General features: G+C 36.0%; 1 protein-coding gene across 11 annotated transcripts in view; it reads right to left on the minus strand.

Moving 5' to 3' along the window:
- Positions 1 to 19694, minus strand: part of Skap2 (src kinase associated phosphoprotein 2) — a 204091-nt gene that overhangs the window by 56234 nt on the left and 128163 nt on the right. For all 11 annotated transcript variants that reach the window (XR_011707832.1, XR_011707834.1, XR_011707827.1 and 8 more), the window contains exon 10: positions 584 to 661. Coding sequence is in view for 4 of the 11 variants with exons in the window: in XM_071613873.1 (XP_071469974.1) it covers positions 584 to 661 (78 nt within the window). In the remaining 7 variants the exon portion in view is untranslated. The remainder of the gene's footprint in view (positions 1 to 583; positions 662 to 19694) is intronic.

Here is a 19694-nt window from a genome sequence, read left to right on the forward strand (position 1 = left end):
CAGGCTGCAGATCAATTAGCGGTCTTAAGTTTATCTGATTTTTATCAAAGAAGACAGAGCTGTGGGTCGATTGTCAGAGCCTGTGTCAAGTTGACCTTTTCAGAGATGTCTACATTGCCAGTCCCCTGGGCAACTTGTTGTCCCCTGTTAGTCTCTGAATGGCAGAAGTCTGTTCTGCTCAAGCACAAAGTATACACAGATGTCTATATTACATTCTTATAGGTTTGACAGCAACTGCATGTTGTATCTATAAACTGTCCTTTAGCAGTGACACTTCCTCAATGATGATAAGCTAATTTATGCAACTAAATCTCCTTTGTGCAGAAATGAAAGCTAATTGAGTCATTACAAAGTAATTCAGGAAGGAATACCTTGTATAAATTGGCTTACTTTATAAATCCTTCTCAAGTGGTTTTCATGCATCCTAAATGGGACTAAGCAGCTTATCAGCGGTAAGATATCCAGACCAAACAAGCCAACTTCTGGGAGCTGTGTAAATGTCTTTAGAGTAGTGAGAAAGTGGCTTAAAAAATAAAAAAAAAATTTAAAAAAAAGCTTTGCCAGGAAGCTGCACAATCATTACCTGAGGTGTGATGCACACTTTCCTGACTCATCTTCCTTTGTTCTTCCATTTTCACAGAAGCGTTGTCCTCTTCCTCCTCTGTAAAAAAATCAACAGCACACTGAAGGGGTTCCTCTGGGATAACCACACAGAACTTACCCCACTGTTAGGGCAAAACGAAAGTTCATAACACGTAACTATTATTGTTAAAAGAAATGAAACCACTCAAGATTCATATTCCTCTGTCGATAATCTAACAAGGAATAAATAAACTGCAAGCTATTTCTCAATAGCAGATTTACTGAGGTTTCCCACATTGGCTTGACAAAATTTAAGATATATACTAATACACTGCACATTTTGTTTTAAATACTAATAGAAATTCATCTGGAGCCATCTTAAATCCAATAAAATAACATTCAGCATTATACTGACAAGCTACATTATACTGTGTGACAGAAATATTACTGATAAAATCATCGTTCCTAAAATATCAATATAGCAAGGAGAAAATGCATGATATACAATACATGTAGCCTGTAAGGCATCTATTGAGTAGCAGACACTTTCATATGTTTTCTGGCTTAATCTACACAGGATGATACCAGAAAGGTCCTCATCTTTCCAACTAATTCTCCCCAAATTATATCGAGCACCTACCATGTGTTATATACTATGGGAGATAAGATTTTGTAGATAAATAGTTTTTAAATCCTCCTTCTACAGATGAGTAAATTGAGATTCAAACAGTGATGTAACTTCTAAAGTTTGTTATTCAAACTTAAGGTCGGGATTCTAAAGTCCATGTTCTATATCCTACCTATAATCAGTGCTGTAGTCTATACTCTTTCCACATTGTCCATCACATTCCTTCCTTCCTTCCTTCCTTTTCTCTATCAATAATCTAACACTAAACAACAGAATAGAACTATTCAGAACCAAAGCATTACTTCAAACATATTCAAAATAGTCAATTCTTTTATATTAAAAATATATCTATTACATTACCACTTTCCCCATCTAAGGATTTACACATAACTTAGAAATACTTAGGACAGGACTTAGGAATAAATGGCATGCCAGAGAAAAACTGGATTCATAAAAAATCATAATTTCAAGAAAAATCCAAAACTTTAAGGAAAAATATGCAATATACATAATATAGTTAGCATGACTATTAAATAAACCAAATTTCTATAAACTGCCAATCAGTTTATAGAAATGAGTTTATAGAGATCAATTGTTCAATTTTCACTGAGTATTAACTAGCAGTAAAGAGGGGCATTTGCTGAGGAGACAAGGGTAATAAACTCCCGCCCTCAGGAAGCTGACCACGTCAAGGGGACAGAAGACAGGATATAAATGAAAGTGGGCTAAAGGAACCTAAACCTGACAAATAGTACACACCAGCACTGAAGAGGTGCAGAGGAGAAACCTCCAAACTGGGGAATGCCAAGAAGGCCTGTGGGGTAGAGAGAATTTAAATAAGGAGAGACGAAAAGAAGGCTATTTCCACACCCAGAGAAAGCCATGAACTTAAAAGAACAAGGCACAGTCACATTCAGTGACTAAATAATGTGGGAATGAAGGAGAGCACACAATGGGAGGAGATGCTACTGGTTTGGACTAGTTATTTAGGGTCCCTGAATACCTAGTTAAAAGACTTTGGACTACGATTTGGTGGGTAGTGAGAACCCTAGAAGGTTCTGGAGCAGACACGGGCCAGGACTGAAACTCTGCTTCAGAAATGATCATTTGAGCTCATTGTGTCAGCCTGGAGGAGTGGGGGCGGGGCGGGGCGGGGGGAGCATCTAGATAAAGGGGAAGGAAGTCCTGAACTGCAGAGGCAGAAGAGAAAAAAATCAGAAGGAGATGGTTTTGAGAGGTAGAGGAACCAGAATCGATAAGCTTTGTGCCTTCCTGCTTGAGTGTGGAGGAGAGGCAGAAAATAGAACAACTGTGGATGACTTGGGCTCTGAGCTAAGCTGACTGAGTTTCGGGACATGTCATTCCTAAAAAGAGAAGAGCCAAGACAATCTGCTGTGGTGGGGGAACACAGCAGTTTGTTGGGATTTAACGTGTTGGTGGGCTTCCCACAGGGAATGTCCAAGGGCAACTGTAACGTGTGGTAGAGAAGTCAGGACTGCAGATGTATACTTAGGGGTCTCCTGGAGAGTTTAAGTGGTGATGAATCAAAATCACATTTAAATCAAGCTTGAGAGTTACTGTGCTTACAAGACAAATAAAACTGTTTTGAGTTTATGTAATTCAATTCAAACAAAATAATAAAAGCTCCAATACAAGAAACAGATGGAAATATTTGGTGCTTTACCCATATTGTTGAACCTAACGGTGGCAATTTAATATGGTATTTTTCTCTTTAAGAACAGTTACCTCACTTATGCCAAATCTCAAACACTAGTTGTCACAAATGGTTTAATAGGCTACTTTCACATAAACTTTAAAAGTAGAAGGGACATTTACAGTCGGTCCAACCTACTCACTTTACAGATAGTTTATTTTTTAAAAGGTGAAGTAGAAAGTTCTACTTACTTTTTACACTTTCTTTATCCCTAGCACTCACTCCCTTTCCAATCTGGTCACAAATCCAATAATAAGAATAAATATAAAAAGAGGTAAGGACATTTGCCCTTAGACAAAAGCTATAACTGCAACAATATAGTAAACAATATTCTCCAAATATCAGAAAAATTAATTATAACAATTAAAGAAGAAAGCTCTGTTGCTTGAAAAAGTTAGCAATGAATTTGTTTAAAATATCATTACAAATTTATTTTTACTAAAATTTAAGCAATTAGGGCTGGTGTTGTGGCTCAGGGGTAGGGCGCTTGCCTAGTATGTGTGAGGCACTGGGTTTGATTCTCAGTACTGCATATAAGTAAGTGAATAAAATAAAGCTCCATCAAATATAAATTTTTTAAAATTTAAGAAATTATAATGTATGCTAAAGATTGTATTATTGGTGTCAGAGAGCTCTGTCCCTAAGAAATATATTCCTAAATTATCAGCATGATATTAATAATATTTACTTAAGCATCAATATTCATTGTAAAATATCCAAGCTGAAGTTCATTTGAGATGTTCTTTAATAAGCAGCATTTTAGAGCATAAGGTGCAGACTAAAAACATTTCCTTTTTCCATGTCAAACCTAGTAATTATACCTTTTCAGTAAAAGTATTCTGCATTTCATACATCATTTTTTCTTAATAATATTCAAACAACTCATTTTATCTTGGGCTAACAATATAAGCAGCTTCCAGATAAAATACAATAAAATCAAATTTGGTGTGTATTTTTAAATCTTGGGGGGAAAACTCGTACTGAATCTCAACGAGAACCTGGCACAAAGGAGATGTTCACTAAATACTGAGTGAACCAATAAATTCAAAAGTCATGAAAATAAATCCTAACATATTCATTTATCAGCAGAGCAAAGCTCCTCAAGCCACTAAAAAAATATGTACGAACAAGTGACCAGAATTCTAGGCAATAATCACCTTCACAATGTGTTAGAAATATATACTCTCACATGTTGTTTCATTTAGGTTTATTGTTAAGCACATTTTATTTTGGTGTGGAGACACGATGTCATTATATAATACTAATTAATACCTCAAATAGTCAATGTTCATGGGTTAATATATTCCATTCAACATTTTAATAACAGTAAACAAAAACAGCTCAGCTATGCAGTAAAATCCATCAAACCACACAGATGGTTATAAGGTTTTCATTATGTGGTTTCCATAGCAATCATATTGCAAATCTGGAAGCTTCTTGCAAATAAGCAGCTTGTATTTACATGCCTCTCAGCTGCAGCACAAAACTCTTCAACATGTGAAGTTATTATTCCAATCACACATTGTTAGGAGAATCATCAAGAGAATTTTTGTGATCAGACAAGATGAAAATAACAGTAAAGTGAACTAAGTGCAGAAAATAATTCAAACATGGTAATGTATATACTAATCTGTGAGTAGTAGAAATGCTCTGGTAGTAATCAAAAGGTTTTAACATTACACCATGTAGAAAATATAGAACTTCCAAGAGCAATCAGGCCCTATAGAATCCTAAAGGATAAATGCAACCCACTTCTCTTTTTAATAGATACTTGGCCTTCTTTCTGGGTTTAGCAAAGGGAGGAAGCAAAACAGATAATTGAATTTTTCCAAATCTTTTTAGGAAAATCCATTTGAGAAAATGCTTACTGTGGGAAAAGTTAAGACCTTTTTCCCCCCTTTTAGATTAATCAATTTAATTTACAAATTGATCCAGTTCCATAACAGATGGATTATTACCCTAATAAGGATCACAGATCTGTCTAGCTATGCATTTTTTTTTTTAACAAAATGGCTGTTTCTGGCTTACTACTGTTCTTATTTTTAGGATAAATGAACAAAAAGAAGTGTGATAAGTAAATGACATGTTTAAGTGACACTGAGTGAGAAAAGCTGAGGACACTGTTAATATTAAGGCAGGATATGTGATGAGCACTTCAAGAAGAAGAGGAGGCAACCTAAGAAAACCTTTACCTTTCTCACAAACATCTTTAGAAAACAGCTTTACTGAGTTCCAACGTATTGTAAAAGACATAGATACAATAAGAAATCATGCTGTAAAATGAAATTTGAGTTTAGATTACTACCTGCCCGGCCTTCATCTGATTATGCAATTACATATTAAGAATGATTAATATTTATTACTTAAAATATCATATTATCTGCACTTATATTCATTATATAACAACATCCCCATAACAATTCTATGAGATAGTAATAGGCACTTTTATCCTCATCGTTTTATGAATTCAAGAAATGAAATCTATAGAGCTTGGATAACTTGCCCAGGTTCACAGACTCAGAGTATGTGAGCCAGCATTTAAACCTCAGGCCTGTTACTAAGCCCTAACTCTGAGCCAAAGTGTATTTTCCCTAAAATGTTCAATTTAAGGGCTGGGAATGTAGCTCAGTAGAAGAGCACTTGCCTGTTATACATGAGGCCCTGTGTTTGATTCCCTAGCATTGCAAAGAGAGAGAGAGAGAGAGAGAGGGAGAGAGAGAGAGGGAGGGAGGGAGGGAGGGAGAAGAGGGATGAGGTGTTATTTGTCGATTTGTGTAAAGCCTCCCAGCATTACTCCCTTCTTTTGCATTGTACCATCAGGACCAGCCCTTTGTGTCGTCGGTTCCCTTGTGCTGTCTGTTACATCAGCTCAGGAACATCTTGCTCGCAGCACCCAGAGCCTGAACCCCTACTGAAATGTGAAGGATAACCCATTGCTCCGAAACGTTGGTGAACTTCTTTCAGTTATTGGTTTGTAGAAAGACTCACCTTTACCATCTCCACTTTAGACATGTTTTTCTACCTATATATATAAAAATATATACATCTTTGCTTTATAGATGGATTATTTTCCAAAATTTTATATAAACAAAATCATGTTTCTGGAGTTGGAAAACGTTTTCACATAGGTGGGCATTGTATATGAAGCAATCTTTTTAGTGTTGCTCTAGAAACACAATTGCAGCTGAGGATAAAAAACAGGCTGCCTGCTCCTTCCTGTTCTAGCTCTTTCTCCACCTCTAGCTCAGTACATACTCAACAGCCCCAACACCAGCACATAGTACTGAATATTTTGTAAAGGTTTCAAATACAACTCATGATTCAAAAAGAATTATTTCTAGGCCAGCCAGTTTCGTTTCCTTTTTATTTAATTTCAATAAGAAAAACATGTCTAAAGTGGAGATGGTAAAGGTCTTTCACATTTCAACAGGGGTTCAGGCTCTGGGTACTGCAAGTAAGATGTTCCTGAGCGGATGTAACAGACAGAACAAGGGAACTGAAGACACAAAGGGCTGGTCCTGATGGTACAATGCAAAAGAAGGGAGCAATGCTGGGAGGCTTTACACAAATGGACAAATAACACCTCATGCCTCTTCTCTTCCAAAACCTATGGTGAGCTACAAAGGCTGGAGGGAGGGTAAGGAAAGTTAAAGAACAAAGTCAAGGGGATATAGGCAAGAAAGTCAAGATTATAAAAATGAGGGAGAGTGATCCTCAAGGGCCTATAAATCCAGAACTATCGGTAACATAAATATGACACTTCTAAAGATTCTTCTATTAAATGTATTACATACATTTTAAAGTAATAAGATACAATCTTTATGTAAGCATGTGCCTAAGTTTTAGCCTTACATACACTTTAACATGTACAGAAGGATAAAGATAACTAAAACAGCATAGCTAGAGTCATGTTATTGCTCCTGGAAATTGAGCAAATTGGGGTCATTGTTACAGTTCTGGTGACTTGTGTAACTCTGACTTCTACTTCTCCGTCATGTCTCTGCAGTACTTCATAGCAGGAAGAAAAATGTCTAGCTGATAGCACTTTGAACAAGGATTTGGGGAGGATAATGAGATAGCCAGATTTATAGGGGGATGGGGGAACACACAATTAGTGTATAGTGTCAAGTTTATTACCTTAACAGCAAGTTATTTTACAACAACTCATGAATGCAGCAACCACAAAGGCCAACATAATATAAAAAGCAACAAAATAAGTACAGTTGTTCAATCATACAATCTTATTTTTAATTTAGACATTCTATTCTTATAAGGTTTAATATGAAAAGGTTATCATTGCACTTCAAATGAAAAAGGAAATGCCATGAGATCATAGTACATTTCTGTATTATATTATTAAAATTAATAATTTAAACATGAATATAAAAATGTGAAAATAGCAATTTTTCACATAGACATTCTATGTGTTAACATCACAGTTGGGATGTTGAGGAAAAAATTCAAAACTCAAGCAAAGACCTCACTTGACAGAATCAGGAAAAAAAAAACTGTGAAGGAAAAGAAACCTTAGATATCTTGTTCCATTTCCTCATTTCATAACAGGGGAAGTGAGCTGAGGATGCGACCGTCTGGCTCAAGGTCACACAGCCTGCACCCCGCCCCACCTTCCGTGCAACGTGCACTGTGGACACTTTTTAAGTATGGCCTGTGCCTGGAGGAGCACTTCTGACCACGTACAGGCAATTAAGGCAGATGATGAAAGCAGATGGGTTAAAAATTGAGTTTCGGGAGGCTGGATTCTATGGGTCAGAAATGACTGTGGGGGCTGGGGTTGTGGCTCAGTGGTAGAACATTTCTCTAATATGTGTGAGACACTGGGTTCAATTCTCAGCACTACATAAAAAATAAACAGAAATAAAGTTTAAAAAAAGAGAAGTGACTGTGCATCAACGATCCTACTCCTGAAGAGTTTGACAGGAAAACTATAAAACGTGGCTCCTTGTCTCCTTGTACTATCCCCTGGGGATAAAAAATCCTCTTGCAGTCCTAATATATTCCAAATTCTTAGGCTTTCAGTTAAAATACATAATAAATTCTACAATGCTAAAAATTTTTTAACCAAGCAAAGTCTGAATTATTTTTCAGTTATAGAAACTTCTATTTGGCTCTATATTTCTGGTTCCTTTTTTTCATATAATCAATCTTTTTTGCTATTATTCTTATTACAAAAGCAATATCTACTCATTGCTGAAAAGCCAAAAAAAAATAGAGATAAGTAAAACAGTTTGGGGCCTATTCATAACCACCATTAACACCTCCTTCTAGGCCACCTTTATATAATTACTAGTTTTTCTTTCTTTGGTTTGATTGTTTTGTTTTCTTTTGTTTTTATTTATTTATTGTTTTTGTTTGTTTGTTCTGGGGATTGAACCCAGGGTCTCCCAGCCCTTTTTTAAAAACTCGTTAAGTTGCCAAGGCTGGCCATGAACTTGTGATCCCATTGCCTCACCCTCCCAAGTAACTGGGATTACAGGCACATGCCACCTCACCCAGATGGTTTTTCTTGATTCTTATTTTTAATACAAATATCCCAAATGTGCATGTATTTCATTATTCCTATACACTTCTTATCCCAAATGTATGTGTGTTTCATTGTAAACCATTCTGAATTTCTTTTTAGAAAGTAAAAGTATTTCATCAACTTAAGATTTTTTTTTGATTTCTGTTTTTGAATGTCATTAGATAAAAAATAATAATAATGAGCTTGGTGTGAAGATCATTTAATTGTAATGTGGCCATTTCATAAGGATCTTCAGCTGCCTCCTGGAACCTCCAGAGAAAAGCAGATACAAGGGTGCAGAGCTCATTTGCTGCCAGATTTGTCTGTTTCCTCCGATCACCTATGCAAATATATTCTTCCTCATCAAGTGCAGTACACCTTAACCTCATTTTCAAGAACCCAAAGAAGAAGAAGCAGAGTACTATATGAGGAACTGACACCATGAGACTTATTGGTTCCATATCCCTTCTATCAGCAGTGATTTCCAAGACCCTTTCAGGGGGCAGGGGTTTGTGAGGTCAAAATATTTTCATAATGCTACTAAGACATAAATTATGTGCCTTTTTCACTGTGTTAACATTTGCACTGATGTTGAGAAGCAATGATGGGTAAAACTGCTGACACCTTAGCATAAATCAGCATAGTGGCACTAAACTGTTGTTGCATCCTTCACTGTCTTACACCAGCATTTAAGAGAGAGAGGAGGAGAGGGGGAGAGAGACAGACAGACAGACTAGCTTCACTAAAGAATGTCCTTGATGAAGAGAGGTAAAAATTATTTCTACCTAATACCAGACTTTATTTAGTACATGCCTTTTAAATATTCTGTGTGACAAAATCAGGATGCATAAAGCACTTCTGTTGTACCACCAGATGTGCAAGAGCTGGACAAGCTGTTTTTATTTTTGTTTTCATGGAATGCTGTTTTTACTCAAATGACTGACAAACTACAGTTATCCAGATTTGGGAATCTGCAAACATTTTCTCAAAAATAAAGTGAGCTTATTATTTCAAGGAAAACAACTCACAATTTTTATTGTCAATAAAACAAATGTGATTTTTAAAAAATTGTGTCTACTATCACGAATACCTAAAAAGAACAAATAAAATAAGTTGTGTCAATATTTGGAGGTTCTGAATAATGTAGTAAAATATTGATTATTTAATTGACTGACACATGACATTACAAAATCATTCATGGGTAAAGGATCCACTTCAGAGCACTAGGCAGATCTACAAACTCAAATGTAAAAAATATCAAAAGTTCACTGACACCGTTTCATTTCCACCTTGCAACTAACCTTTAATTACTATTTGTGGGGTCTGGGAACAGTATCAAAGAAAAATATCTACAATTACCTGCAAGGACTATTAACATACCTTCCTTCTGCTACCACACAGTTATCTGTATAAGGGTGGATTTTCATTACATGTTGATTATACTTCAACTAAAACAACACATTTGAATGTGGAAGCAGATATAAGAGTCTGAATGTCTTCTGTTAAGACACACATGCAGGGTTGGGTTATTGTTCAGTGGTAAGGCACTTGCCTAGCACATGTGAGTCACTGGGTTCAATCCTCAGTACCACATAAAAATAAATAAAATAAAGGTATTGTGTCTATCTACAACTAAAAATATTTTTTAAAAAGACACACATTGAAGAGAGCTGCCAAAATGCAATAACATACTCCCCTCTATTTTCTTGGAAAATAGTTATTTTCTCAAAAATAAGTACATGTATAATAGCTTTATTAATGTGATTTTAAAATTCACTAATAAACACACATTTTTAAAGTTCTCAGTTTTAATTTCTAATACAGTAAATTTTGAGAGGCAAAACCCACATAAACAAAAGCTTTATTATCAAGATTATAAAGGGATCCAGAGACCAAAAAGTTTGAGAATGACTGTCCTGTATTTAAGGATAATTTTAGTTAAATAACTAAACAGTGTTCATCTACACTATGGGGGAGGGGGAGTGGACATCTTGCTATCCAGATAATTATTTTACATTCCCAAAGCACTCATTATCAGGATTGAATCACACTGCACTGTTGACTCACACTGAGCTGTTGACCAAAAATCCCTGTGTTTTTCCCATTTACCACAAAGCCAAGTCTCTTCTTTCATATAGTTGTGCAACTAGACTTCTGGAGTAAGTGGGACACCCTATCATATTTCATCTTGTTGGATTTGACCCATGATTTCATTCTGTTGAGACTAGGCCTCTGTATTTTCCTCCAAGGCAATGCTGAATATGTTGGACACTGATACTGAGAACAAAGCTCTAAGACATTCACAAACTCAATTAATTAGCACCCTTAGAGTACAGCTGTATAGTTAGTGATCCCAAGCTCACTATATCTACATAGATTTTATGAGAATCCTGCCATGAGACTGGATGAAGTCCCGTTAATGCCTGCATTTCCAAAAAAAATGATTTCTAGTAATCTAGTAATCATTGTTTCATCTTCTGATGGTATAAAGACACTCTGTGACATTTCATGTTAGCAGCTTCTCTGGAATCCATTTCAAAGTCCCTAAACCGTGTAGAATTTTCAGAACCCACCTCTAGTAGATACCAGATGCCCTCTTCAGAACCAACATGGTCATCTTCCAGCTGCGAGACTCAGGCTGCAGCTGGCTCACAGCTGTGTCCTTCACTCAAAAATGCCCTGGCTGCAAGGAATTGCCTCACTCAAGGTCACCCCCTCCCAGAGGGCAACTGGAGCCAACAGGGACACAAAAACAGATCCCTTTGCCTCAGTGTGACACAATCCTGCAGAGTCACCCCAGCCTGGTCCCGCCTTCCTCACTTCATCTGAGGGTTCCTCCCAAGATCACTCACCAATAAACCTACAACCAACTGTCTCCCAGTCTGTCTCAAAGAACCCAACTTACAATAGTACCACTTTCTAGTCTTTGAAAAGTTCATGACTTCTCTCTCATCTGTCAGTTTTCCCAGTAGTACAGTGGCTTCATGTACAAGATCTCTTGTAAGACAGTTTTTATCTGGGCCAGAAACCAAACCTAAGTCTTACTGCTCTTCAAGACATAGTTCAGACCCCCATCTAGGATGCTTTCCTTTCCCCAAATCCCTGCAAGCAGCTGACCTTTCTCTCCTATGTATTATCAAGTCTTGGAAAGGCTTCCATTAGTAGTGTTCTCATGGGGCACTACCAACATTTGTCTACGAGTCTACTTTCCCTCCAGGTATGAACTCCTCAAGGATTTATTTATATTATCACAGCCTAACACAAGGGTTGAGACAAAAATGGTTTTCCAAGACTACTTGCTGAATTCAAACTAAATGGATTTTGGCTAACGAGGTATTCCATTTTAATCTCTCCGCCAATCCTGGGCTTCTATTACCTCTTACTAACCTTATCAGTTGGAGGATAATTAGTCACAGAAAGAAACAAATAAAATAGAAATGGAACTTTTTTTGCTCTGAACTATTTAGTCCCTAGTAAGTTTTGGAAACAAATAAAACCACATAGCTATCGTATACTTTTTGCTGTACTTATAATTGATAAATTTCAATAATTTTCATATTTTCTTTGCCACTAGGCCATTTCAACTGTTGATACATTCTTTTTAAAGTTGCATTGTATTGAAGAGAATGTAGCATCCTTATATACAGATATATTTTAGTTTCTCCCCCTTTTTTCTTTATTGGCATTATTTATAATTAAAACTCAAATGTCATTTTTAAATACTTATTGGTCTTTTTTTTTTTTTTTTTGTACCAGGGATTGAACCCTGGGGCACTCAACCACTGAGCTATATCCCCAGCCCTAATTTGTATTTTATTTAGAGACAGGGTCTCACTGAGTTGCTTAGGTTTTTTTTTTTTTTTTTTTTTTTTACTTTTGCTGAGGTTGGCTTTGAACTTGCCATCCTCCTGCCTCAGCTTCCTTAGCTGCTGGGATTACAGGTGTGTGCCACCATACCCAGCTTATTAGTCTTTAATACCATATGTTTGTGCTATTCTTTATTTGAATTTTTTGAAGTCTACCTTCCTAGAGTCTAGATAAATACGTCCTTCCAGCTGATGACCCTTCTTTTCCTATCATGAATTCTAAAATGACAAGAGCTTTTGTCCATTTCCCCCTACAATTAAATTTAGATGTAGTAGCAGCTTACCTATTTCCTATATCCTTTGACCCTACTCATTTTTTCAATATGCTGCTTCCACATTTAAATTGCATCTAAAGACAGAAAAAGATACAATGGTAATGGTTGTTTATTGCTTTCCCTCCCTCTTAATATTCTTAACATCAGTTCCTCTTAATATTCTTAACATCAGTTCCTCTTGATTGAAGAATCTAGTGACTGAAATATCAGAAAAACCAACCATCATAATAGAGGGCAGAGCCACTTCCCATCTCTCAGTTCTTTGTACTTATTGGACTGTGTCTGCCAGTAACGGCTAGCACCTGCCTAGGAGGCCTAATCCAAGGCATGAAAGGGATCAAGCCCACAATATTGAATCTGAATATCTACAGGCAAATTGTCCAATAAGAACCCCAACCATATTTTTCTATTACCATCACGTATTACAATATATAACTTCTACAATATATAACTTATCATTTTGGATGAGGAAGTATGAGCCACATCAATACATCTGTATATTACCTAGATGTGTTTTTTACCCAGAGTAGGGCTTCTCAAGCTTTAGCAGGCATCAGAGGCACCTGGAGGACTTGTAAAAACCCAGACTGAGACCTACCATACAGTCTGTTTCAGTGGATCTGGAGTGAGTTTAAGAATATGCTTTTCTAACAAGTTCCCAGCACATGTTGCTGAGAGACAACACCTTGCGAACCAATGACCTACAGCCATATCTTTTTACATAAGGTTTCAAAAGGTTGAGTGTTCAATCATCATTTAAATGTAAATTAATTAGGTCACTGTATCTTCAAATGTCATTTACATTTTAAGTTTCAAAAAATATATATGCCTCAGTAAATAATACCAAGGTAAATTAATTATAATGGAACTAGTAAAGCAGGAGTTAATTGCATATATATTCTCAAAAGACACAATGAAAATATATAAACTTAAATAATTAATTTGTGTTCTAGCAATTCATATTACCCTCTTTTGCTACCTATACAAATTTAGACAAATTAATTCAATACTCTGACCCTCAATTTTCTTATCTGAAAAATGTAAATATAAATTCTACCTTAGAGAATTATTGTGAGGACAAAATGAGGTGAAATAGCCAACACAATGGCCACTGTATAGTAGCTGCCTAATCACAGAGATTACAACAATCTGAGGAATTACTGTGTACCAAGCACTGCTAGGCACTTTATACATGAATCTCATTCAATCCTCAAAATCTAGATAGGTCGTAATTCCCGTTTTCCAGATGAAGAAATGGATGTATAGAAACATTTAAATAACTAGCACTAGCAAAACACAGGTATAATAAACAGTGTCAGGATTTGAATCTAGGCTGGCTGCTTACTGCTCAAGTTCTGAAGTACTATGGTTTTTCTTCTTTCTCAGTATAAGACTCAGCATGTATCATTTGTTCCTATGTGTGTTAATTAATTAAACAGCACTTTAACCTACTTCTATAACATGCAACTGATGAGAAAGTTAATCTCATGGTGTTATATTGACATATATTCTTATTTTCAAGATTCTTCATTGACAAAATAACTTGGCTAACACTGACAATCCAGAAAAAAAAAAAAAAGCCCCCTTGAAAAACAGTGTACACTACTAAGAACAGGAGACAAGTCATGTTTGTAATGGCCACAGAAACTGAAAAGCTTGGCATTTGCCCCTTCCATTTTTCTTTCTGTTGGGAAGCAGCTTGCAAATGGAAAAATCATCTCCCAGCGTCTCCCTCCCAGAGACTGAATATGATGAAAAAACTGTAAGGCCAAGCCCTGAGGCAAGCAGAGCCGAGAGCAGCTTCTATCCTTGCCAGGAGCCTCAAAAGATTGATTAATCCTGAATAAGATAGCTATAGACTATCACCAGATTTGACTGCGGTAAGACATGAAAAATGCAGCAAATTAAAGCACTTTACATAACACTAAATAAAAATACAAATTTCTAAAAACCTATGGAGGGCTGTGCAGAGACTTTCAGAATTATGTTTTTGAGATATTTTCAATTTTAAAGTAAGCAGTATTTTTCTTTTCACACTGAAAATTTTATGATAAAATGTTATAATGCCTGGAAAAGGAAAGATCTTCTAGAACCAGGATATTTCCTGTAGAAAGGGGCTGCCAAAAGAAGCAAGGAAGAAGCTTCTGGGGGAGTAAGGGGAGGTTAGGCATACGGAACTCTTCTGATGGAGTCCTGGTGTTCATTTCCACAAAATAGTATTTGATGCTCTTTATGGTACGTTAAGAATAAAAATTTGAACTTAAAAAACAACACACTTGATCAGTTTTGGCCTCCTAAAGGGATAGGCTGAACTCTCATTTGAAAGTTTCCCTTACTTGGATTCCAGAAATAAAGCCAACATAAACAAAGCATCTGCTCTTATGTAATAAGAGCCAAGGTGTTCTCATTGTACACTGTGGGCAAACCAGATGTGACTTTTTCAAGGTCTCTGTTCACAGTGTCCCAGGGTAGCAAATGAAGTACCAGTTTAGGGGCCTGGGGTCAGGCAATCAGTGCTCTAAAACTAACTTATTATCTATTTTCAAGTATGATATAGCATTCTTGTTTTCTCATCCCCAAATCACAACTGCTTATATTTTCTAAGTTTAATATAACATTTAATAAACTTTTTCTGGCACTTTTAGTTAGAATAAATGTTATGCTATAATTATGTACATTATATAAAATGTAATTTAGGGTTTTAGTTCCATCTAATTACATATGCAATCAAACATGTAAATTTAATGGCATGCCCAACTACAATATTTAAATGGTCATTCAATGTTTATTGTCCTTGCTTAGAGTAAACTATTGATTTAAAGAGAATATATGAAAGAACAATATGAACTTTCCCAAATAGTCTACTTAGGATCATAATGTTAACTATCTGCATGTGGTCCAACTGCATGATTTGTTTACATGTATGCTAAAGAAAAGGGGTAATCAACCAGTGGTTACAGAATTCAGGTAGCTTTCTTATAAATGATTTTATCATATGATCCTTTACTTAGCTTTGGAAAATAATTTCTGGATTAAAAAACTCAAGAAGAAAAATTATCTTGATATAGTTCACTGTAGCGAGGAAATACAATCCACCACTTGGCATGTGTCCACAGGAAAGGTCTGGCTCCCAGATGCTTCTTGCCAACCCACAGTGGATTCAACAATGTTTAAACAACTGACAACGTGCACTCACAGCACTGATGACATGGGGACCAAATATTCAGCAGGAGCCTGTCTCATGGGTATTTTCACATATTGAACAGAAAAATCCAAACAAAACAAATCATAGACACCCACATTCACAGTTCACAAACCAAAAGACTCAACACAATGCAAAAGTTCTTTAAAAAAGATCTCATCAAAATTACATCAAAATTTACAAATAAGACTTGTTTCAACACCACAAGAAATTAAAAAAAAAATGTCAATTTTTCTTATTGTATTAGTTCTTGAAAATGAGAAATATAAGCCTGACTTTATGACCTATATAAAAGTCCAATAATAACTCTTTCCAGCAAATAGATTAACTGTCTCCACAGCTCATTCATTATAATCATACTATTTATATTAATATCCATGACTTCCTAAAGCCTGCGCCTGCTGATAACTAGTGTTTCTATTAGTTTGAATCAAATGAAATTGTGAATATTTTGTCTTTTTTTTTAACCTCCCCAAACAGGAATTTTATAAGTTTCAAGGGGAAAGTGAAACTTCAAAATTTTTGACGTCAAGCCAGGTGTGGTGGTGCATGCCTGTAATCCCAGCTACTCGAGAGGCTGAGGCAGGGGATTGTAAATTTGAGTCCATCCTGGATAATTTTGCAAGACCCAGTCTCAAAATAAAGTGAGAAGGGCTGGGGATGCAGCTCAGTGCCTGAGTGGATGCATAGCGTGTTCAAGGCCTTGGGCTCAATCCCCTGTACTGAAAAGAAAAAAAATTTTGACACCAAAGTGTCAATCTACTTTTCTTAGATACATCATGTCTATAATTCTTTGTCACCATCCCACAAGTATATCATTTAACTGAACAGTCTTCTTTCTAACCAGGAAAATTCTGAATAAAGTCTACATCCTACTGTAGCAAATTCAAGCATAAACAAAATATTGTTAATATTTAGTATGAAATCTGCTGTCACAAATGTAGCCAACAGTGAAGAAGCCATGATACAAATAAAATTACTTTGTGTGATTTTTTTCCTATTTCCAGATGACAAGCTTCTTTGAGACGATATTCTCTGTCTTAATAACAAACAACTTCTGTCACATAATGTTTATGTCATGTAAGTTTTACAAATGAATAGTGTAAAAACTGGTTTGACTTTCTGGGGGAGAAAATGATTGATTGGCATAGGGCATAAAATAAGTTATTTAAATTAGAAGGACTGGAGTTGATTGGAATGCCAACTCCATTTTTAAGACCTATTCTAAAGTCACCACATTAACCTGATTTAACATGACTTAGATTGCAAATATGTGTTATTCTTAGCTGAAAAAAATCAAAGTCCATAGTTGGATCTGGATGGATCTCTACCTTGATATAACTTCTATAATGCTTTTTATACACAAATGTCATTTTTACCCTAAGTGGCATTAAGCAGCTATATAGGATCATTTACTTTGTAAATTCAATAGCCACTTAAGATCTCTTCCTTCATAAATTCAACAAAAATGTCTTCTTGTCAAGAAGTAATTAATATTAAACATTAAAGCTCATCAGTTCTCAGGAGAGAGGATATTAGGCACCTCGCATGGAGCCTTGCCCACAGTACATATTCAGAATTTTGTTTATTTAACTTGAATTAAATTTATAAATCAAGTACCTATAATTAAGTATCTATTGTAGTGTCTTTGTAGTGATTACTTATGGCTAAGAATTCAACCTCTAGCAACACCAAGTTGAAACAAACTTGTTTTTCCCCATTTGCTCAAAGGGACAACTATTTGCAGGATGGAAAGGCTGGAGTTGGAACATCTTTACGGATACAGGAGACAAAGCTTTGGGCCTGTGAGAACAGACAGCTGCAAGTGAGACCCCCCCTCTGCCCCGCCATTCCTGGGTAGCCACAGGAAACTTTTTATCTTTTCTCAGTTCCAGAAAATGTTGGTGATGTTGGGGTTTCTGTGAGAAATCAAAACTCCAACTCTGTACAGTTGGAGGTCCAAATTTACGTAACCTTCAAGTGTGGTGTGTCCAAGCCAAGAAATTCAACATAAAAATTGTGAACCCCCCAAGGATCTGGTGGAAATAAATGCAGAATAATGATGTAAGGGGAGCAGGTTCCAGAACCCATAGTGCACAGTAGTCCCTAGGGACAGGGAGAAAACCCTATAAGCTCATGTCATGTGAAGCTAGAAGAAGAATTGCCCAGTGGCCAAGCTAACAGGCAATTCCTGTGAGGCCAGCTCTAACAGAAGTGAACACCGAACACTGTAAGAGCACAGGGGAGGGCCACGAAATTAAGGGAAAGTTCAAGGAAATGCAAATCATTATTTTCATAGCATTGCTAAGCTAGAGATGCAAACCATATATTACATGAAGCTGGTCTCTTTGCTTTCACCCAGTGAAGAATGGAACCCATGTGAATATTTTCTGGGACTTTGGACCATCTGGTTTTTAATATCTCAAGCAATGGGGTTTCTTCTACCACTTCTTTTGGAAAGTCTTTTTTCATTGTTTTGAAACAAAAAAAAATTCTTATTTAAATGTTAAGGGGATTTAAGAGTTGCTTTTAAAAGTAATATAAGAGTTGTTTTTAAAAGTATTTTTTTTAATAATTCTTAAATCCTTTCATGTATATAAATTCCCCTTTTTCTCTGTAAAATTGAATAGGTTCAATCTGGCCTCTTTCAAATATACCAATAATTACCCCATCCAAACCTTTTTTGAAGGGCCTTTGTTTAATAAACTCCTTTGCCTTAATCATTTCACTTTCATCTTCAGAATGCTCTGCAGGTGTTCAGAACCACATACTGCCCGCTGGGAATGAGCAGCATTGAACAAATAGGCCCTTTCAGTTATCTCACCTACTGTTTGCACCTCTGGTTCTTTATCAGCTTCTCTTTGGTCTCTGGTTACCTTTTCATAACCATTTCTTGTTATTTGTTACATTTCTTTCTGCTTAACAAACTCTGAGTTATAGTGGTTAACATCTGTCCTTAGTGTCCAGCACAGTGCCTGGCATCAAAACTGCCTCATTAATATTTGTTGCATGAATACAGGAAGTGCTAATACTAAAAAAAAAAAAATTTTTTTTTTGCTTTTCTTATTTCACTTTTTCTGCCTTTCTTTTCAGTTCATTTTTTAGAATTTTAGTTGATCTTTTCAGAATACTTTGAAATGAATTCTGAAGTAATAATAAGGCTCAGAACTCACATGTATATCAACATGTTTGGAGGTTACTGTCTTTTATGCTTAAGTCTTTTTTTTTAAGAATTTAAACTTTATTTTATTTATTTGTTTTTATGTGATGCTGAGAATTGAACCCAGTGCTTCACCTGTGCTAGGCAAGTGCTCTCTCACTGAGCTACAACTCCAGCCCCTATGCTTAAGTCTTAAACAATATGGGGATAGAGGATATTTTTTTATGGGTGTAGATGACCTTCACCTTGACCCCCTAATTGGGTTAAGTTTCCAGGAAAAACTGAGATGTCGGGTAATTTCAGGAGAAAAAGAGGCAGATCAGGGAAATAAGATGAGGTTATCTGGTGAATGAGTATAATAGACAATGTGAAATCAGGAGCAGGACTCACAAGCAGAGGTCTGTGGAAAGGAGTAAACTTAATTGAAAGAAAAGATGTGGAGAAGGGAAATGGGGATTAAAGTATGCCATGGTTGGTATTAGGAGTGAATAAAGTGAATCTTGACCACAGCCTTCCTCTTTTTCTAGGCCTGTCCATGGCTCCTCTGTGTCCACAGAATCACACAGTAGCTTGAGAGATCATTTTTAAATATTTTCCCAGCATTTATCCAATCATTGGCTATTAACCTCCTTTTACCATACTTTAAGCTGCTTATGCAACTTTTCATATCTGAGATTATTTTTACACAAAACATTCACCATTTGCTTACTGGTTACATTAAGTTCTGTGATATCTATATTTGCAGA

The sequence above is a fragment of the Marmota flaviventris genome, chromosome 1 (assembly GCF_047511675.1).
Source record: "Marmota flaviventris isolate mMarFla1 chromosome 1, mMarFla1.hap1, whole genome shotgun sequence".
Lineage (NCBI taxonomy): Eukaryota > Metazoa > Chordata > Mammalia > Rodentia > Sciuridae > Marmota > Marmota flaviventris.